This window comes from Protopterus annectens, chromosome 11.part0 (assembly GCF_019279795.1).
Source record: "Protopterus annectens isolate FY-2018-M chromosome 11.part0, PAN1.0, whole genome shotgun sequence".
Taxonomy (NCBI): Eukaryota; Metazoa; Chordata; order Ceratodontiformes; family Protopteridae; genus Protopterus; species Protopterus annectens.
Genome location: NC_056745.1, coordinates 284556747 through 284580369, shown reverse-complemented (window position 1 = coordinate 284580369; position 23623 = coordinate 284556747). Strand labels below are relative to the sequence as shown.

Genomic DNA, 23623 nt, shown 5'->3' with positions numbered 1-23623 from the left:
GGTGTTTCTTGTCCACCTCTGATAACAAGGTGTTGTACCTTGTATCTAATGAATTTGCCCAGCTATCTAAAGGCTCCATCAGACTAAGTCCAATAAATATATTTGCATATTATTGTGTGTGTGTGTGTGTGTGTGTGTGTGTGTGTGTGTGTGTGTGTGTGTGTGTGTGTGTGTGTGTGTGTGTGTGTCTGTGTAGCCCCAGTTGATATATACTGGTGGCTAGAGAGAACTCAGGATATCTGGTGATGGGTAGGGAATACCTCAGGCTTGAACTTTTTACCTTGGGTGCAGGTAGCTCATATTTTTCTTCTGTTCTGTTCCTCATAAAATCTGTGGATTTTTAGTTCAGTACATATTTGATGGTGCAGTGGTAGCATTGTTGCCTCACAGCTAGAGGTTCTCTGGTTTGATTCTTGGGTGGGGTGCCTTCTATGTGGAGTCTGCATGTTCTACCTGTGTTTGTGTGAGTTTCCTCTAGGTGCTCTGGTGTCCTTCCATGTTAGAAAGGCATGTATCTGGAGTGTTTCTCCATGGGCCTGTGCTGAAAATTGGCTTTTGTTCCAAGTCAGACTTTCCTGGTTAACAAATGTTAAATAAATAAAAATGACAGGAATTTGAATTTCAGACTTCATATTCTTCAGAAAGTACATGGTAACACAAAACCTTTTATTCTAACAATTTTCTAAGTTTATAAGATGAATATTTAAAATTTGTATCTATTTTTGGGACTGTATTCTCCCATTATTGGCTTTGTCCAGTTTTTTTGGCTAAGGTTGAGAACTATGGTATGACCTAAATTCACTGAATATGTTTGGGGGCTGTATTCCCCAATTACTGGCTTTGTCCAGGTGTTTTGTGCTAAGAGGTTGACAGGTAAGGTGAGAACTGAATTCACTGGATATGTTTGGGGGACTGTATCCCCCCCATTATTGGCTTTGTCCAGGTGTTTTGTGCTAAGAGGTTGACAGCTATGGTTAGAACTGAATTCACTAAATGGTAGCCATTTAAGGTTCAGGCTTCCTCTCTTTCACAAAACAGCTGATTTGGCATACTGGTATGTTGCTCTGACTGTTTTGCATAGGGTCCTGGGTTCAAGACTTGGCAGTGAAATTTATGGTAGTAACACAGCATTTTATTCTAGCAACTTTCCAATATTATTCAAGCAATGTTTAAAATATGTCCCTGGTGTTTGGGCTTTTGTTCCCCCAATAAATTTTGGCTTTTTCCAGATTTCTTGTGTTGCAAAGTTGAGAGATACATCTGAGTGTCTAGTAGATTTTACAAGGAGCTGAGAGCTGCAGGGGAAGAGAAGTTTAGTGTTGCTTATGCTTGAGTCTGCTTGCAATGTTAATAGCACAACAGGTAGTGTACTTGCTTTTGATGCAGAAGGCTTGTGGGTTCTGCTCCCACAATATGTAGATGCATTGCTGATACTGTGTTGTAAAGGAGGTGGATGCTGAAGTCCTTTTTGGTGAAGATACCTAGTAACTATGAAGCTGTTATCAGTTTGCCATCCATTCCCTATTGCAATATTACTAGCTTATCATTTTTAATGTGACATAGGCAATTTATTCCTCAAGGGCAACAGGCACTTTATTCGTGGATGAAACAATGAAATATAAAGTTGTTTGCTAGCAACAGCCTCTTCATTAGTTTCAGATCTCTCTAATGTGGAATTATTTAGATGACATTTACTTCAGAGATTGTGCATATTTTACTGATACTGGTGGATTGTTGAAGTTTGAGTATACTTTTATGATGGAAATTTTCTAAATTGGGCAGTTTTGTCATTATTGGTGCATGCATTTTGTTTCATTGTTTACTGGAAAAATGTTCAAAACAAATTTAAAATGCCCTCTAACAACTGTACTGTATTTAATACAATCAGGGAGGTGTATCAAAGAACACATGTATGTTTCGTGTGCAAAGGGCCTGTGATTTGAAAACAGCCCAAAGTTGATCTTTATCTGCTACTGGCAAAATGTATTTTCTTTGAATGTGGGTTTCAATGCTGTTTCAATGCATGTGAATTTCAAGGGTAGAGAAGTTTTAATGCTAAGTCTATTTTCATTGTGAAACTGCATTGCTTTGTTTAGCAGGTCTATTAGTGTTTGTGCTGTAAAATGCAAAATAAAACTTTCAAATTAAATCCAAATCATCACAGAAGTAAAGCGGTATGCACATTACAGTGTATGTAGTAAATGGGGTGAAATAGCCAAGTAATGGGACACCATTCGACCATGATTTTGTGAGGGGGGGGTGGCAAACTCAGACAGCCCCAACTGAACTATACCTCTCAACTGCTCAGATTTTTTGCAGAATGAATAGATTTTTGCTTCTTATCTTTGGTTTGTTCCTCATAAAATTTGTGGTTTTCTGGCAAATCATTTAGGAATGAAGTCACTAAATAATGACAGACATTGAGTTTCAAACTTCATAGCCTTCAGAAAAATGCATGCTAAAGCAAGACCTGTTATTCTATCAGCTAAGTTTATACAAGAGAAATTTTTAGTACTGTTTGTATGTTCCCCCAATATATTTAGCCTTGTCCAGATTTTCTGCATTAAGAGGTTGAGAGGTACGTGCAAAAAAATCAATTTATAGAGTTAGGAATATCCAAACCTCTCAACTGTCCCCGATTTTGGCTCAAAATGTATCCCTCTGCAAAATAGCAATTTTGGAAGAAAACGTGGAGAGTTTACAATTATAAATAACTGTAGTGATCAGAGTTATAGATTACTTTTATTTCAGAAATGCATGCAGATTCTCTTATTTTGTCAGCTGTTCAAGTTAACTTCTAATATTTAAAAAAAGTGTCCCTTTGACAAGTTCCCATCTGTATTGTGTGGCAATTTAATATTTGTGCATCACATTTTGGTCCGTTTTTCATAAAATTGTGGTTTTCTAGCAAATTTGTGGAAAATTATTAAAGATTGAAGTTAGAAAATAATGACAGACATTTGAGTTTCAGATTTCATACCCTTCAGAAAATTCATAATAATGCAAGACCTATTACTGTTATATTATCTTTCTAAGTATATAAGAGCAATATTGAAACATTGTCCTTATTTTTGGGCCTTTGTCCCACTTCTGTGTATGGCTTTGCCTAGATTTCTTGCTCTGAGGTTGAGAGGTATGACAAATGTGTCAGAGCCATCACCGTCAGTCAGAGACATTTCAAATTGTGACATACTTGTTGCAACCCACTCCCCATGTAGCAACTCTGGATGTGTCCAAGCAAGGCAAGGAGCAGTTATGCAATGTAAGTGTGCAGAGTATTCCCCCATCCAAGGTAGACACAAGTATGACAGTGGCTTTTTATCTGTCCTTGATTTTGCAAAATGTTCTGGTTTTTGGTCATATTTTTGTACTGTTGATTTATGCTTCTTCTTATTCAGAAAATGCATGCTGTCGCAGTGTCCTGTTGCTCTGTGTTTAAGTTGCAGCGCTTTAATGACCAAGTAAGCTTGTCTGAGTTTGTACGATGCAAGTAAGCTTTAATAAGCATACTGTTAAAGAATTACCAACATTGAAAAAGTCGCTTTGTTGTTACCATGCAGAGAATATTTGCATAACTAGATAACGTATAAGCCTTGGGTATTGAAATGCATAAATATATATATATATATATATATAAATATATATATATATATATATATATATATATATATATATATATATATATACTTGATTTTGGACTGGCATTCCAGTAATGTATTTAAAAAGTAATTTATTTTTAAATGCCTCACAACCTTTTTGTTTCCATCTAGATATTAAGTAAGCTGGCATCTAGCCAATGCATTGAAATATTTTTTTCTTCTGCACTTCATTTTGTCTTGATTGGACTCTCGTAATGACGGTTTGGCACCCAGGGCAGCGTATTTAATTAAAGTTCTTGTTTTTGTGGTTTTGAGCATAGCTCTGCCCCTTTCTAGTTGGCAACTCCCCCTTCCCCCCACCCATTCAGTTCTCTCCTGCAGTCCCCCATTGATTTGAAGTCTCCAGCCATCACTGCCAGTATGCTGGTCCATTCCATACTGCATGTTGGCAACTGGATCACAAATAGAACACACACAGTCAAAATTGGGAATGCCAACTGTAGTAGTAGACCTGTTACCAGTGGTGGTCCACAGGGATCTGTGCTAGGCCCCCTATGTTTGATATCTATTTTTTAGAAGTCCAGGCGAAAATAGATGATGACTGCAAACTGGGTGCAATCATCAAATTCCCCAAAGATGTCAACATACTACAAAATGGGCGTACACAAATGATTGGTGTCAAAGCCACGGATTTAAGCTAAACATTAATATCCCCCTGAGTTCAAACCCAGTGATGACAGATTTAGGAACGCAAGTTGATAGCAGCCTTAATTTTGATCATCAGTTGTCCACAGTAGTAAGCAAGGCCTTCTACGTTGCACACCTCATAAGCAAGGGTATAGCATCCAAAGCTATGGAGGTTATAAATCCTCTGTATTCTGCTCTTATCAGATCAATAATAGAGTACAATGCTCCCTTTTGTAGGTACCTCACCAGACATCTGCAGCAACTGGAGAGACCTCAGAGGTTTCTCACCAAGGAAATTCAAGGCCTACAACACCTGACCTACACGGCCAGACTGAAAGCCCTTTTACTTTGCTCGGTATCGTATAGACTGCTTAGAGGCCACTTTTGCCTGGTCTACAGAGCAGTCTCAGGCCCTGCCTTGATGAAGCTGCTGCACATCCGCAAATCCAGTAGGACAAGATTCGCTCACTCTAGGTATCTTAACCTAGCCTATGATAATAACAGGACCTGCTGGAGAGACTGATATATTTCCCTCTGGAACAAACTCCCAATTCATGTAAAACAGAGCTCCTCAATGACCCTATTTAAGCGTAACCTGGACAAATTGATGGGAAACCTTAAATTTACACCAGGCATTTCACATATGTCCCTTTTAGACAGGGCAGCAGGTGCTGATCTTAGATTTGCATGCAAACATAGACTATATATCTTGGTCCATAAGGGAGCAAGAGTATAACATGGCTAGGCTTGTAGAGGCCTTGGAGCCAATAGCCTAGTAACCTGCTATGATCCTGTGTACTGCAGGTGGCTTCATTTCAGTGGGAGTTAACTTCTTGGACAATGCAACATTAACAGAATGAATGTCATGCTGTGATTATTGAAAGTGACAGGGCATTTATTTCTAGTATAACTAATGCATGCAGCTTTTATCTGCAGTGTTCTTTCGTCAGTAGCCCTACTGTGTAAAACATTTCCTGAGTTTCTGCATTGAATCATGTTGTTGATGAATAATTGTTTTAATTTGTTCTTTTTCTCTCTCTAGACCTTGTCTGAGTTACACCAGGAACTGAAGTACATCACTGATGTGGTAATTCAGGTATGTCTGTTTATTCAAATTGGTGGTGGGGGGAGTTGAGACATTTGTTTGAATTGTAGTCAGTTTATTTGAGGTCACATTTCTGTGTGTGTTAATTGTGATGCTGTATTTCATTTGGTCACAAACATAAGGTTGTTGATCAGGAAGACCATCTGTCAGTAAGTGGAAAGAGCACACAGCCTTGGGGATGATATATGCACGTTTTCCTGAGGATGTACAGTCAGAGAGTTAATATGCATAAATAAGGTTTTGTGGGAACAAAGTCCTTCACATGTGACTGCAGAGAGGAACTTGACTTGGGGAAAAAAATACTTTTCTGAAGTTTTTAACCATTTGCAGCTTCCTGATTAGCATTTTTATTGTAAGTGTATGAAATTCAACCTCCGATTTGCAGAGTCTGGAACCAAACCCACTTGTAAATAAATGTAAAATAAATAAATACATTTGTTCTGTGTACATTACTGACTGAAGTGGGTACGTAAAACTCAGGTAAAATTTGTATTTGTAATTTTAAAGGTCGCTGTGTTGCATGTCTTCTGTGGTATCTGATTTCTTATCTGTAGCTGTAATTTCATAGGACATCCTGCACTGAATAATTGCAATGATTTTTCTTATCTAATAACCCTAGCTGTACACAGCTTGCAATTTTCCATTCGCTTAACTCCCAAGCTCAGTTCTGCTGCGCACACAGTTCAGGTTTTGAACCTAGCCTTTATACGACCATAGGAAGTTACTAGGCTATTGGCCCTGGGGCCCTTATAAGCCTAGCCAAGAGTTTAGCCCATGCATAGACAAATCAGCACCAGATGCCCCTGTCCAGCATGTGGGACACACATTCAGCGAGTTCAGAAACTAAGCCAGTTGTTAAGGTCAATCATTTTCTGTTTGTATTGAGGCATCATTCTGGGTGACGGTAGAATGCTGCTTAAGGCTAGGGACATACCTGCCTGGGACACCCATTCAGCGAGTTCAATCATGTCTCTCTTCATATAGTCCAGGGAGGTATGTCTCAAGTCATTCATACCAACATGGACTGTGACAGAGTCATAGCAGTGCCTGTCATTGAGAGACTTGAGTGTGTGTGTGATATGGTGGATTCTGGTCCCTGAGAGACAACTAACCATGACTTTCTCCATATCCAGCCTGGTGAGCGGCAAATGTGTATGACTCACAATGGAGTCTCCTATGACTAATATGTTGGGTTTATGGTTAAGCCTTAGTAGTTGTGAGACACATGTGTGAACTATGCGTGAGACATGTGTGAACTATGCATGGTATGTGGTGTGGAGGGCTGTGGAGATCGCATGCGCTTTTGCCTCTGAAGTCTCCTTTGTTTGGGTATGTTTTTGTTGAGGACCTCCACGTGTGTGTGTGTGTGTGTGTGTGTGTGTGTGTGTGTGTGTGTGTGTGTGTGTGTGTGTGTGTGTGTGTGTGTGTGTGTTGTGTAGGTGTGGGTGGTGTTTCAGGTGTAGTGATTATGTTGACAACCTTCTCAGTGCCAAATATACTGGCTTGTGAGGGAGAGGGCATGGACTCTAGGTTCCTAATGTAATTGCATCTCTCGCAAATTGCGTTTCTTGGTGGTAGTAGTAGGTAGTTGTCTGTGTAGATAAGGCAGTTGCTACACTGTCTCAGGATGCCCATATCAGCCAGACTGGCAGGAGAAACTAGAAAATTGTCCATACGTATTTTTCAGAATCTGAGAGAGAAGGCCAGAGAGAGCTAAGGGGTTAGCCTAAAGCCCAAGTGCTTAAACCAAAACTAAGAGCCTTATAATAACATTTACAATTTAAACAGGCTATAAACAAGCAGTAACAAATGCAACAGAAAAGATGAAATTGAACACTTTAGAGAGCAAGCCGCAGCAAGTAGCAGAAAAAGCAAGATGAAGTAATGGAGCAGGAGGAGGAAACACAAATACAGTAAAAGAAGCTGAATAAAGTGTTTTTTTTTTGTTTGTTTTGTTAGTCAAGTGGAAAGGGAGAGAGGAGGAACAGAAGAAAATTCAAGGTTAAGGAACTAAGGGGTTTGACCTTCCCAAATGATGTCTGTATTAGGTAGAATGAGCTAATGAGATGGGACTGGGAGGGAGTGTCCCTTATCAAATATACAGTAGGGGTGGGCAAACGGCAAAAGCCACCAACTTGACACAGCAGTTGAGTGGGGGAAAAACAAAAATTCAACCACAGGTAGGCAAATATGTAAATAAAGACACAGAAAAGTAAATTCAGTCAAGCAAACAGAAACAGTGCATTAAACTAGTGCGGAACTGTTACACAAATAAATAAAAAACAATACGGTACTGATAAGCAAATAAATACAACCAGTGCAGTGCTGATAAGAAACACTGAACAATTAGATAAAGTGCAAAAAATATACTTATGTAGTTCTGTAATTCAGATTGTTTAAGAAGCACTCTCCATCAGGCACAAATGGAGCTCTAGCAGTACGAGCAGGGATTCACTCAAATGTTAGTAGAATTCCTGTATTTGATGTCAAACTTCTAAAATCTTTGTTCCTGCAGTTGTCAGATCACTAACCTTGGGTATTTGTTCCTGCAGTTGTCAGATCACTAACCTTGGGTATTTTGATTGCCTTTTAATGTCTGTGAATAGAGGAGACTGTGAAACATTGTAAGGTGTGCTAACCTGCAAACTGCATGCAGTAGTGCTTGACATCTATATTAGCAGGAGAAAGATGATGATTGTGGAGGGCTCTTTTTGCAGAGACCAGCAGACAATGTTTAGATTTCATGTAGTAAGAGTGCAGTGTTAGGATCATCCTGCATACTGATGTGCCATCCTTTCGATGAGAAGTTAAACCAAAGTCCTATCCGCTTTAATTGGTGGTAGCTGAGGTGGATGTAAAAGATACCGTAGCACTTACTGGAAAGAGGTTGGATAGTTTTATTGACAGATGTCATTGTGCAAAAAATACATTATTAAGTTTTTAGACTAAAATATCCATAAATAAGTTATAAAAAATTTGAGAGTAGGGATGATCTCCTCCATTGCACAGTCCACATTTGATGCCAGACTGATTGGAGAAGGTAAGGTGTTCAAAGTCCAGTCATCAGTCAAATCATCCTTTTAGAAAGTCCACGCTTGAAAGAAACTTGCAAGCCAATAAGCCTGTCACTCAGTAAAGTATTTTTTTGTTCTCGTCTTTCATCCCACTGTTGCTGACTTCAAGTTCCTGTACTTGTACACAGCAACCCAGCACCTTATAGGTGACTTGGTGTAACTGCACCATGAGGGTCTAACAACTGGGAGAGCAAGCCAGAAGATGGAGCCCTCTCCCCTCCCATCTACTGCTTGACAGGGGTCAAGGGGGGGGCTGCACTTGCAGACATATTGTGGAGTGGATGGACCCCATGGGATGATCATACTGCAGGCACCAAGGATTTTATCAAGGCTTAATACCCCACTCTTGTGCACTGGCAGTCTTGGTGGCAGTGGGGGGACTTCATAAACTTGTGACGGCCTCCACAAGCATAGGATGGTCCTGCCTTCCTCGCTTCCTTCACCACTCCCACTCCTGCCCCTGTATCCTCTTGAGTACTAACCTCTGCCAGCACTCATAGGACTAAGCCCAGTGCAGTCCCTGCACTCCAGGATAGGCACATATATCCTCCTCCTCTGGCACTCCCATCAGAAACTAGGCTGCTATCCAAACCTGGGTCTCCTGGGCCATAGTTAATCTTTCTACACCACTTGAGTCACTCAACTAATAAGTATTGATGTGCACTCATCACAGGTTAACAGTGAGAGGACTATGAGGATGCATCCCCGTAGTCTGAGGATGCATCCCAGCATGCCAACATGGGCCTCCCAATGCTGGAGTATCTGGATCCAGAGCTTGCCCAGCCATTTCACATGAAGTGAATGTTAAAATCCATCAATTGAAGGCTCTTATCAGCAAACCATGTAATCCAGGTGGTTACTTTTGTGGTGTCTGCCCCCCCTCCTTCACCCCAAGTCAGGGTAGAAGGGGTTCATTTGAGAAGACTCCTGCAGCTTATCCTGTGTCATTTGAACAGAATTATGTATGGCATATGCTTGACTTGCGTACAATGCTGATTACTGGACAGACTTTGTCTGGTCAGATGTAGGAGTGCACCTTTTGATATATGCACTAGGCCCTTCGTAGACGTATGACCAGTTGCTACTTCCAGTGTACTCCCTCTCACTGGGGATGGGATTCTGAGCATTCAGCAGTCCTTGTATTAGAGAAAGACAAGAATAATGAGACCTCCCTTCTTGATGATCCATCTTGTAGGAGAATTCTCAGCCTTATGAAGCTCATTGAATTCTTGCTCTTTTGCCGCCTTCCCAGTAATGGTTAAGTCAGTATCTGAAGAACAAGGATGACAAATAAGGTCCAATTATCCCAAGGTAGACTGCTGCAATGATATCTTTATTCCATCAGTACTTTTTCTGCTGTGCTAATTAAAGAGGAATCCATAGCCATTAAAGTAGCTAAAATGACTGTTCATCTGCCACTTTGGGACTCTGTTCACTTAACTGAATTTATTAGACTGTCTTTTCTGCATTACTTTACTTCAGACTAATCAGCACTACATTGCATGTTTTTCTGCTAATTGTAGCATCATGCCTGTTATGTTATATTTGATTGCATATTTTCTGTCAACAGTGAAATCCAAGCCTGCTTGCAAGTCTTACAATGCTTTAACTTCTCTGTTTGTTGTGGCAAACCGGCCTACTTATCAGGACTTCCTTGTATGCTTTTGTGATGTACACTTGATATTGCAATGTGCCCTGCACACCATACTTTAGTTGCTGCTACTGCATTGTTTTAAGCATCTGTAAGGTAGACTGTGTGGCTTGGAACCCTGATGAGTTTTCTGGTACCCTTGTATATTGCAGCCTTGTATAAACAGTTCCATGGAGTTCTGTTTTGGTTCCTGGGGTTCTTTCAAGACTACTTGTATTGCATAGCTATACATAAAATTGCTGTGTTGCTGTCTGTGTACCATCATAAGCTCCCTCTGAGTGTAATCCCATATAGCATATGTCCATCTCTACTTGTTCCAGGGATAGAGTATGTACCTTTCTTTGCTTTGCATTGAATGTCAGCCACTGTGAAAACTACAACCTGCCCTTTGTTGTCAGCCTGTTAAGGTTAGGCACTTTGAGGCAGTATAGCAACTAGGAGCTGCCTTATGTCATTTACTGTTGTCCTACACACAGACCATGTGTGAAAAGTGGATGTATGTACATAGAATGGAGGTTGTCCCCACCATGAAAATGTTAGTGTACAGCATAATACCATTCTGTTATAAGCCTACACTAAATTAAATCCCAGGTATGTCAAAGTCCTGAAGAAATTCCTCTCAGTGTTTCCTAATCACAGAAACAGATGCAGACTTGACCCAGTAAATTACACTTCTGCCCCAACACCTGCTTACACTGTTTCTAAACCATTCCTACTCCAAGCAAGGGTCACCTAAGTGACATATCCAAGCCCTTAAGACCATCAAATGCAAGGACGCAGAAATGGTCAGTTGTCTTTGTGGGTGTAGCATTCAGGATATCACAAGAGCCCTTAAATTACTGATCCCTAAATATACGTATGATCTGGTCACTGCCCATGTGAGAGTGAAAGAGATTAGAAGCTCCACCCTGGAGTTGATGAAGATTGACAACGTCAGACTATGCATATGACAAGAGTCTGGGAACAGACTATTCCAGAGCAGCGCCCTTTCATCACTGCAAATGATATCACAGCAAATACAAAGTAATTGACTTCAGTATATGGTGTCATTCCACGGGCATCCAGGTTGTCCCCCAGAAAGAACACTGCTTAGTGTCCAGGCTGCTTCTGTAGAGTTCTTGAAGCAGGCTTAGACTTTACTTCAGATTAGGACAGTAGAATTTTTTTTCTCTTTTGAAGAAAAGTCATAGGGCTATTGTACTACTCTTTTTTTTTCTGAGGGCAGCAAGACATTTCCATCTTAGCCTGGAGCTCAGCAGCAGCATCAAATGCATTAAGTGCTTAAAATTTTGAATGATGACTTTACAGTGGGTCATACATGTGTTGTAGGATGGTCTCTGGGTAGTGATTGTCTACATGATGGATACAACTTTGTGTAGCTTCTTTTTGACTATGTAGGGCCATTATTTGGTCTCTCTTCTCCATCCAGAGTGTTACAGTGACACTACCAGTGGGATGAAAGCTTTGTAGGAGAAGGAATAGCTTGTGTTCCCTTTTGTAGACAGCTTAGCTGGTGGTTGCTTCACTGACAGACTTCTTGGTAGCAATTCTTAACTTAGCCCTTTCATGGTCACAACTCTTGAGGAGTGTCTTTCACTAGGAGAAGTCCTGCCTGATTTGATCCCAGAGGACTTACTTCATTGGCACAGAGATGGGCATTCTTTATTGCCACTCATTCCTACCCTTGCAGAAGGAAGGAAGGCTCAGGAAACTATAAACTCGGAAATTTTGGTGTGTTTGTAGTACAGAGTGCATAACACACAACATTTTTGAATCTCTAGGGCCTTGTGACAACCATAGCCATTACAGTTCTTCTCACAACCCTGCAAATAAGGATACTGCACTCTACAATGTATCAGTAGCCACAAAGCCATAATTTCCTCACAGACTTACTTTTAGTTTCAGACCGTTGTCACTAGGCTGTATTGTGGTAGACCATTTCATCTATCTGATTGCAGGCATTTCGTTCCAGCACTCACATTTGTCACGGGTCCCAGTGCTCAATTGACTGCTTTTTTTTCTCTGTGGAAAGTGGGTCCCCCAGAAAAGGGTGCATCGCATAAACCATTTGGAAGGAAATACAGTGTTCCTCACCATCTTAGCTCTGGAAAGGAGGTTCAGATAATAATGTTTCCTGCTTCATGTTGAGAGGTAAAATATGGTTTGAACAAACAAAGCAACACAAGCTCATACCCACTGTATGAAGAGGTTTTTGTGGCAGTAGACCAGGGTGTCACTGTTACAGCCAGTTGCATTCCATGGGAAGTAAATGTGACAGTGGGCTATGATCCACTGCTTCATTCCCCTCCTTGAACTTGAAATTTCAGGGATCTGGTCTTACCAGGATGTTCTGGGAGCGGTACCCCTTTGATATCATGCAATTTTGTTGTGTTCATTTTAGCAAGCCAAGGAGTGCTGATTGATGCATTCTGTCTCCCATGGCTGAGAAGATTACTAAGTGCCTTTCCATGATTCTGTCACTGATTCTGTGCTTCAACACAAAATTTAGAGAAAACAAGGACTAAAGCACATCCTGATTTTCCCATGGTAGATGAGAAGGGCTTGGTTTCAGGCTATTCAGCCCCTAGCAGTATATAAAACTATCCCAGTATAAAGCAAAGAAAATCTCAGTTGAGTAAGTAGGTGGCTTCTCCTTAATACCCTTTTTCCAGCAGTCTTGCATCAAGGTTTCAGGGTTGGAAAAAACAGCCGGAAAGAGGTATTAAATGCCACCTGAGTTAGTGGTTTGGAGGTGAACTCTGAAATGCATCAGGCACTTTGCATGACTTGAGTCTCAAATATTCCTTATTCCAACATGTTTCAAGCATATCTGCACACCTCATCCTTGTGGCAGCCAAAGCTGTTTCCCTGTAATACCTGGTTAAGCAGTTCATTAAAGGAACTTTGCATCTTTGCCCTGTTTTCAGGAATACGTCTTCTCCTCAGGAAGTGAACAAAAATGAGTTACAGGCTTGCCTGTCCTTTTGAACCAGATGGTTCAATAGCTGTGAAATATCTCTTGAAAGACACTGTTCCTGATAGATACCTTTTTGCTGTATAGATGTTGGATCCTTATCTATAGGGATCCCAATTCAGTCTTTTACAAGAACTGCATATTCTTTATGTCTGGCTGCATTATTTGCCGAGAGTCGTTTACAAGAGTTGCGTGTTCTTTATGGTCATCTGCATTATTTCCTGCGAGTAGTTTCTGAATCAGCCCATTCAGCTCCCTTTTCTTCTTGGGGATAGAATCCAGGGGGAGATACTTTAATGTACTGACCTTCACTGTTAGTTCTGGTTTTACCTGAAGAGAGGTACATGGGTTAAGTAAAGGTAGAACACTCATTAGTCTCCAGATAAGGAGGGTCTCTCTCTCTTCTAAGCAAACACTTGCGATTTTTGACTGCATTGTGTTTTGCAATCGGACAGTAGACTGCTAATTGGCTATTGCTACTTAAAAGGCCACTCCAGTAGTGGTAAGGCTGCTTCTGTTGATTGCATCAAAAATGTCTCCTTTGTAGTCATTTGTGCCTTGGTCTCTGGGTTGTTGGTCCTTTATAGGAATGTATCTACTTCCAGTGCTTATTTGAAAAAGATTGCTATTGTGGGCATATGCATATCATAGTCACTTGTTCATCAGTTGACATCTTTACCAAACATTATTGCTTGGAACCATGATTCTAGTAGTCTGGCCTTCTTTGGCACTTTTTTTTTTTTTTTTTTGCTTTAGAACAGGGTCTTCTGAACTTTTTTTTTAAATTTGGTCTCCCTTGGATCCTACGAAGTAGAAAAGGAATTATTTTCAGTAGTTATTTTTGCTTATTCGTTAATGTAGTAAGTAAACCCTTCCTGATATCCTTTTCAACCATGATCCCAGCCAGAAGAAAACATGTAATAACTAGACATACCAGAAAAGATGTAGTAACACTGAGGCTTTTTCAAGACTAGGCACAGTTTCACAGCGGTATTCAGGTAAGATATACAGTTTGAACATATAATGCAGCATACAGTTTTGTTATCAAATAGGATGCAGGATAAAACTGCATTCACATGCTGAGAGCAGAGTATAACAGATTGCAGTCAAAGAAAATCTGTTAACAGATTGCAGTCTGAGAAAATCTGTTAAGTCAAATTATAGCAATAGGATAAACAGATTGAAACACACACAGTGAACTCCGAGAGAAAGTCATAATAAGAGAGCTAGGCCTCTGACACAGAGGCAGGCTGTTCAACTGTGTCAAAGGCAACCTGAGTTCAGGAAATGAAATGAGTCAGTGGAAGGTTTCATAGGTACTTGGCTGCTGATCTGTAAGGATCTTAAGAAACCTAACTTTACAATTCCCATAGTAGTTTTCAGTCCTTATATGTTATGTGCGAGCGACCTAAAAGCAATCAGAACAAGGAGTTGTTGGGGATATTTACTTGTTGCCCCTATCCATAAGGGGCATGGGTGCTACACCAGGGGTGAATTTGCAGTTTAAAGGTGAGTTAGGATGAGGCAGCTGATTACCAGCTTTCATATCCCAGGGGAAGAATGTGAAGCTTTCCACTGCTTGTATTTACCTCTGATGAGGAGATCCACAAGTATGCAACAGGGAAAGCGCTTGATCAGGAGTGCTTACTGCAGCACTATGTCTTCTGGCTCCTATGTACTCCTTGTAGAGTCCTTGCATAGCTGTCCCTGATGTACAAGTTTTTAGTTGAACTTCACTTTCTTAGAAATCTGGGAACTGACCTTGCAAAAGCTTATATTCTGGATCAGGGGTAAGGAAAAGGCAACTGAGGACTTTGGGACAGTGGAAATGAGTCACATGAAAAGCTGGATGATTTTGGTGCTTGGGAGGAATAAAGAGGAGAATAAAAAAGTGAGGAAGGTACAAGAAACACTGAGAGAAAATAGGGTAGACGTATATAGGATGTGGCAGCAAACAAGGGTCATATACAATGAAGTAGATAGAAGAGGGGGTAGACACTCCTGAAAAACAAACTTTTTAGTTATTGTGAACCTTCATGGACAAAAAAAAATGTGAACAACATATTCAGTCAGAATTTTGAAGCTAACTACATAGTGCAAGGCAGAGGTAGTTGAGGTTAGATGAGGAGAAAAGGTTTGATAACTTGGATACTGGAAGCAGAATCTAGGAAAGATATGAAGATGGACAAGGAACTTTGAGTGGAAACTTTAACTGCAAACACCTGATGTGTGGATGGATAGAGTTACACTGCATTATATTTGCTTTACTGCAGGAGGAGGCACTAAGCCTGTCTCATCTGCCCTTTCCTGTATCTCTGTGTGCATTCAGTATTCTACCCCCTCTCCCTTTAATTCCTACCTTCTCCATTATTATTTTTCCATCTGCCCCTTTCCCTTGGAATGCTTTCATGAATTTATCTTCCAGCACCCATTCTGGTAGTCAGTATCTCTCTTAATAATGAATTACTTTTGCAAGTCTGTGGAGTATTTAGTTCCTGCAAAGTGCTACTTGTGTTCCCTCCTGTCTCCTCTGTCTTTCCTTTTCCAGTTGACATTCTTTGTATCTCCATGGTGTGATCTTGTGCACATATCGTGTCCTCATGTCCTGCTCTCTGTTCTGGTGAGAAGACCTTTATGACAGCTTGTCTCTGGTAATATTTCCTGTTTTGTCTGATGCATCTTTCTGGTGACTTTTCTGTGAATTTCTTCAGCAAACTGCTATCCCTGTCATTGTATGCCCTCCAGAACTGCACGCAGTACTCAAGATGGGGTCTGACCATGGCCTGCTACAAATGTACCACATTCTGCCTTCTCCTTGTGCTTTTCCCTGGCTGTCTGTGTGTGATCAACACTTCCAGGTCCTTTCCTGCCCTTAGACTCCTCTACTGCTACTTGTATCTGTGTCATCACTGAAGAGGCTGATCCTGTTCTTTTCCGTCATATATGGCTGGTATGAAAACATTGAAGAGTACTGGATCCAGAACCAACTCCACAGCATTCCACTAGTCATTACCATTGTTCATGATATTGTCCCTCTTAGCAAAACTATTTCCTATCATTTAATGGTGCAGCAGGACGGATCCTCAGAATTCACCTTGTACCCACCCCACCAGTTTTCTTGGATGTCTTTTCACTTGCTACCATTCACAGAATTGAGAGGTGCACTTTCTACATGGTGGGCAACTTCAGAGAAATACTTATTGAGTGTTGTGGTACAGTTAATGACAAACCACAGTCAGCACAATTACATGTAATCAAGCTAGCAGCAGAAATCTGTTTAAAAGGGAATTTAATTGAGAAACTAAAGCATATCGAAATGCATTTAAATGAGAAATTAAACCAAACTGTTGCTTTTGCATCTTGTTTATTATATGTTAACACATTTCATTTGCTTAAATGAAGAGGCTGTTGAAGTGTGTCAGCTACCTGCACTGCAGCATTTAATGATAACAGTAGTTGCCATGCTTATAGTGTTAATAAGTTCAGCTGAAATAAAATGATGCCACCTTACCAGTTTCTGATCTCATAAGAAGAAGGTGAGAGAGTTGAGGGCATAATTTCTTTGAAGAAGGCTACGAATAATGGCAGAAAAAGTAACATCGATTTTGAGTAAATGGTGGTGGGGGTGTACTAATGTTGAGACAGGTAGACAAAGCAACATATTTTTAAGTGTTGTTTAGAAGCATTAAGTAGTTGAGGTGAAGTGAAAGACTGCAGGAGAGCGAGTATTCAGGATAGAGAATGAGAATATTTCTTTCCCATTAGCATCTCTGTTTTTAGGAGTCTAGATGCATTATAGTGTGTTTTAAGCTTAAGAACAGATGATCAACTCATGTTAGTGTTTTAGGTAAAGTTTAATGAAGGGTCACCCAAAATTTCAAGGACTACTAATTCCAGAACAGAAGTTCATTTGGAGAGACGTTTAATTGGAAGGGATGGATGGACTCAATAAGATCAGAAAGAAATTGACGTAAAGGGTTAGGTGAGAATGAGGAGGAAAGTTAGTTACTGCAAAATATTCAGATACAAAAGATGTATGTACCGTACTGCAGTGGGTGTTTACCATCCTGCCATCTTGTGCTTTCATGGACACTTTGTCCTGTAGATGGATTTTTTCTTATAAATCAGGCAGGTATACAAGTTTCATACCCTTTCAAATGCTTTTTGACTTTTATGTGTTACAGGTTGAGGCTGCTCAGTGAATAGGATTGAATGGAGAAGCACAGGGATTGTGGTTACCTTCGTAACCTCCATGTATGATGATATAGCTTGCAAGCCTCTGTGCATGGTGATAAAAGAAAGCTGAAAAATGTACTGAACTGAGAATATCAAAAAGAAAATTTCAGTTTTCACCACTGCTGAAAACAACCTAGTAGATGAACTTGTAATCAGTATGAATCTCTTAACCAAAGTATTTATTCTGAATCAACACACTAACCTGCTTGTAACAAATGTTGTAGACAAGAGTTCCCTCCTTTCATACTTTATTATTTATTAGGCCATTAAATCTGTAGTTTCCGCACACAGCATCCATCAGACAATCCCCAGGGTAGTTTTCCTTTACTAAAGCTATGGGTGACCTGTATTCTGATTGTGGCTACTTGATTATTACAGTGCATCTCTGTTGTTACTAAAAGTGAGATTAGTCTTACCACAGTCTGCTAGTGCAGCATCTACAGTACTCTTTAAGGAATTTCTCTTTTTGTACTGCACAGTTTGGTACAGCCAGCATACATAAACATCTGGATATCTAATGCAGGGCTGTCCTGCATTGCCTTATATATCCTTCATCCTTTTTAGCCCAGTTGCTATAAAGTTGTTCAGAAGATGTGAGACTTGTTTGGTGAGATTGCCTTGAAGAAAAATATGTTTTTACTTAAAATCCATAATGTCAGCTCTTCAGGACCACCTCAATTGCCTTTTATTCCCCTATGCAGCACTGCTTGCAGAAACTGAATATTTCCAGGCTGGATTGCTTTGTTGTGTCAACAGCTTTATAAAATGATGTCATAATAACTCCCCCAGACATATTCATGACACATAAGCACCTTGTGTTATTCTGCTGTGGTTGAAGACCTTGACTTAACATGTATGTAATAACCTGTCATTTTTGTTAAAAGTCTGTAAATTTGCTTTCTTAGCATCCTTCAGTCAGATGCTGTCTGCTTTCTGGTGCTGTGTTGTAGTAGATCTGTAGGAGGGATGCACCTGTGGTGGTTGGTTATGTTAATCAACACTAGTAGATAAATAGTTGAGTAAGGGCCAGCCCTGCCTTGTCTGGTCTTTCTCAATATTTTATGGAGTAATCCTTTGCTCAGGGACATAACACACACACACACACACCCTATTTTCAGTGTGTATGTGTGGATGTGTTACTTGCATTGAAAGGCCTACAGCACTTTTTTGAGCTCATATCTAATTGATATTATTTCAGGTTTTCCATTGTTATTTTATGGGATAGATAGCTTAGTAAGAGGTGCATAATATGAATTTTTTGCCTAGGCATAAATGTGTGTTGAGACAAGTTATTTGTCTTCTTATGCATATGAGGTAGCCCAGCAGTGAAGAACATAACTAGGGGGATTTGCAGAGAGGTAAACAGTACAGTAACTTTCTGCACAATCTTTCTACATAGTAGGACAGAGGAGGACAGAGTAGCAGAATTTAGTCTTTCTGACAAAGTCATGACCATAATTATGGCGTTAAGTGATTGTGAATATGTGTGGGAGGTTGAGAAGGATATTTTCAGAGTTAGGTTTGAGAAATATATTAAAACAAAAGACCCTTTTAAACTAAAATGGGAGAAAAGTGGGATCAGAATAGCATTAATGAATGCAAAGAGCGAATGGGAGTTGATGGCATGGGGGGTGTTAAAGTACAGGTAGCAGTGATGAAACAAAGAAAGAAATGGGATGAGGACAATGTTTTTCAATTCCTGAAGCTTAAACTAAAAAATAAAATAGCCAGATGCTGCTATACTTTTATTAGGTAGGTACAGATGTTATACATGTAATGGAAACTTTGTGAGTTATTTATAGAGATTGGATGTGGATGATAGCTATAATCAAAATGTGAAGACGGAACAAGGAATGGAGATGAATAGTGATGGTTTGACAGAACATCCTCTTGATGGGAAAGGATTATGACACTGATTGAGACTGATGATGATGAAAACAAATCGAAGGCTATCATGTTGGTCTTTAATTTGAAGAAAAAACAGTAGGTCCCTTTTGGAAAGCTGTGGGGTAACACTGGTACATTAAGAAGTGATGAAGGGAATATAGATGAACAATTTCGAAGCTGAGGAACCATAGTCACTGAGGACTTGCCTTTCCAAGAGTGTAATGAGAGATGCCTACATCCAGGGTTAAGAAGGAAAAGGAGGAAAAAAGCTTATTAGAGCAACACCAAAAATTCATCATCAAACAATTCAAAAAACTTTTGGAAATCAGTAATACGTTGCTCACTCCAGCCCATTCCCAAAAATAACTTCTAAAGCATTGCTGCACGGTTTAACTCACATTTTATAAATACAGTAACCTCCCTCTTACATAGTAAAACTAATACAAAATTCACTGAAGCCACAACAGACCTTCACACTCACTCCAGTGCCAATATCTACAATTAAAAAATACCTACCACCTTGAGACAACAACCACTGCCCCTGACCAACTTCCATCTGAATACTTCAGATAGCCTTGCATATCATGTTTCAGTTGTAGTAAACTGCTCTATCCAAGAACAGTGCCCCTACCTTATGGAAAGAAAATAATACCCCTCCACAAAAGCAGCTCATAAACCAAGCTCACAAACTGTAGACCAGTCGCCATTCTCTTATCCTTATCCACAGTCTTGTAAAAATGTATTCACTCTCAACTTACTACATGTATTAGTTTTCATGACCTCCTCTCTCCCACACAGCATGCTTTCAGACCCAATCACAGTTCATCCACTGCCCTTTTAAGGTTCACAGGTACAGTAAAGCACAGTAGAAATTTGGGTCTTCTAACCTCAGCCCTATTTCTTGATCTATCCAAGGTATTCAACACAATCAGTCATCAAATTCTCCTAACTAAAAGCTTTTCCTGTGGACTGTCACCTTCCTCACTTTAACTGGTTTCTTAGTTACCTCATTAATAGGTCCCAAGCAGTGAAATGGCAAGATGATTTTTCCTCTTTCCTTCCTGTATTTGTTAGAGTCCCACAGAGCTCCATCCTAGGACCACTACTGTTTAACTTATCAGTGACCTAAACACAGTAGCCATAAGAGGCCACCGTAGTGCAATATGCCAATGACTCCACTATAATGTGCGCTGCTAGTGCACTAACAATGCTCCAGACACTCACCCAGAAATTCTTCTCCTCCATAGAAGCTTGGCTCAACAACTCTCAACTCCTTTCGAATCCAAAAAAAAAAAAAAAAAACTAAACTACTATTGTTAGCCTGAATTCTTTCTCCTCAAAAAGCTGCCTTTTAATATGCTATCACCTAATAAGAGAAATATAGAACTGGTGTCTCACACCAAACTACTAAGTCTGATTATAGATAACCACCTGAAATTTGATCTCTACTTTCAACAAGCCATAAAGAAGACACACCAAAAGTTAGGCTGCCTCTATAGAGTAAAACACTACCTTACTGACTCTGCTAGACAAAACTTAAGCCACTTCCTTTCTACTCCCACCTATATATAATGCCTCTCCTATCCCAACAAATCTCAACTCCTCTATGTTAGCCAAATGAGAACAATGCTATAGTAAAGTAGACAACCTCACACCCAGCTAACTATAAATCACATCATTGCCTGTCTCTAAAACAATTAAACTGTTTCAAATTAAGTAATTATCTCTTGTATTTGCCATTAATTACAACCTTCAAACTGCTGTACAACCCTGCAAAATTCTGATCTCTTCACTCCATCATTCAGTCTTACACTACTACAAGACTTGTATGCTCCACAGATAAATCATTATTCTCCGTAATTAAGCCTGACAACAATGCAGGATGCTCCCTGTTTTCAAACTGCATTGTTAATAGCTGGAATACCATCTTACGCCACCTAAGAACACTGCAACCTGAAAGACTGTAAATACTAATTGAAACAACACTTGATACATAAATGGCTCTGCACTTGCACCACCCCTGGTTAAACTGGTACTAGTGTAGCAGTCTGAATTCATGCCATAACTCTCTGCTGCACAAAACTTAAATGTACTATTATCACAACTATACCCTCCTCTGTCATCTCATCATCTTTATTTTCTTTGCACCTCCTTCCCCCCTCCTTTTCTTTGAGCTGCTGTAACTCTTCCATCTTCCTGTGTCCTAGATTTTCACCCAGTCTTTATAGTAACAAATAATCTTACTTAAAACCTGACAATCTATGCATACTGATGATACTGCTTTGCATATTCCTCCCTGTATTAAAAAATGTATTTGTGTACAACCCGTGTAACTTATTATTAATCTAAATGGTTTGTAAATGATGTGATTGATGTCAAGGAAGTTGGAATAATGAAAATGAAACTCTTTCTCATGAATGAAACTGACTGTAAATAATGAAATAATGCAAACAATGTCCATGATGTCTTTATAACGGAACTTTTCTCCCTGGGCCTCTGCTGAAAAAGGGCACTGCTAAGTCGGAATTTCATAGTAAACAAATGCCAGTAAATAAAGTAGTAGAAACTTATGTAGAAGTTGTTTTCAGTTAGTGTATGACCTGTAAACACGCAGAGAAATATTCTCAACCTCATGTTTACTAAAACAGAGGAAGTAGTAGTGGTTGAAGTGACAGCAAGTGAGACAGACTCCAGTAGTGATTATACTCCATGTGTGGTTTATCATCCCTGAATTAATAATACTGAAATCACACACCAAGTAGTCCACATCAGGTAATTCCTGTATATACCTACCTGCTTGCTACTCATAGTGCTTTTAAGCTAAAATAACCATAAAACAGCATTGAAAGGGTGTGTCTTCAAGTTGGTGCCTACCTCAATCTCATTTTAGGACTTCAATGCTGGGAAACCATTCTCCTTTCAACACTTGGATGCTTTGACTGTTAATCCAGATATCACCAAGCCAAAGCCAAGCAAATGCAGAAGAGCTAATCAGATAAACAAGCGTTACTCATTCCCATACAAATAGAAAAGTCTGAGGCTTCCCATTCTTCTCAAATAATATGGCTTTATTTGCCATAGGTAAACACTTCCATCCAAAGACTTCATCAGATCTAACAAAGAAAAGTTTTAACTTTTTAATGCTTTGTTGTTCAGAAAATATGGGTAGAAGCAGCCTATGTTTGTCCCATATTTTATTAACTCAACTAAATTAGAAACATGATGGTGAGGATGCAGGGAGCAGAGGTGGCAAAGGTGAATGAGTTTAAGTACTTGGGATCAACAGTTCAGAGTAATGGTGAGTGTGGAAGAGAGGTGAAGAAGAGAGTACAGGCAGGATGGAGTGGGTGGAGAAGAGTGTCAGGAGTAATTTGTGACAGACAAGTACCAGTAAGAGTGAAAGGGAAGGTCTACAAGAGGGTAGTGAGACCAGCTATGTTATACGGGTTGGAGACAGTGGCATTGACAAAAAGGCAGGAGTCAGAGCTTGACGTGGCAGAGTTGAAGATGTTAAGATTTGCACTGGGTGACGAGGATGGACAGGATTAGGAATAAGTATATTAGAGGGTCAGCCCAGGTTGGAAAGTTTGGAGACAAAGCCAGAGAGGCAAGATTACGTTGGTTTGGAGGAGGGATGCAGATTATATTGGGAAAAAGATGCTAAGGATGAAGCTGCCAGGTAACAGGAAAAGAGGAAGGCCTAAGATAAGGTTTATGGATGTGGTGAGAGAGGATATGCAGGTGGTTGGTGTGACAGAGTAAGATGCAGAGGACAGGAGGAAATGGAAACAGTTGATCTGCTGTGGCGACCCCTAACGGGAGCAGCCAAAAGAAGAACAACTAAATTAGAAACATGTTACAACAAAATTGCCAAATTCGCAACAAACACCTGCCATTCCACCCATCACTGCACACCCCTAAAAACATTAACTGGCTCAAATTCTCCCACTACCTTACTTATGTCCAACTATCCACCACACACAAATTACTTACAAAACGTCAAAGTTGCCCACCCCTAAACTCCTTATTTTCTCACTACAATCCCAGCATGTCCCTATGATCCAAAATCCAGCACCTCTTCCAAATTCATAAAACTAAACTACCTGCTGGCCAAGTATTATACTCCTGGGCAAGGGCCAAAACCTGAAACAGCCTTCCTCTAGCCCTTTGCACCAACTAAAACACTGTTTTCCTTCAAAACAGCTCTCTGAAACCACCTCCGCTCTAACTGGATCTGCAACTGTACTAAGCCTCCCCTTTTCTTAACCTAGCTCTTTAGTAACCCTCTATCATTTCCACATCTTTTATTTCATCCAACATCCTACTTCTCTGCCCCATTCAAACATACTACCCACTACACTCTTTCCCTTTCTTTTCCCTTTACTACATTAGCTACTCTCTCCCCTGTCC

General features: G+C 40.0%; 1 protein-coding gene across 1 annotated transcript in view; it reads left to right on the top strand.

The window, feature by feature from the left end:
• Positions 1-23623, top strand: part of UTP20 (UTP20 small subunit processome component) — a gene marked incomplete in the record, with an annotated part of 2478305 nt that overhangs the window by 1732769 nt on the left and 721913 nt on the right. The window contains 1 exon segment of the mRNA XM_044087776.1: positions 5329-5382. Coding sequence (XP_043943711.1) covers positions 5329-5382 — 54 coding nt within the window.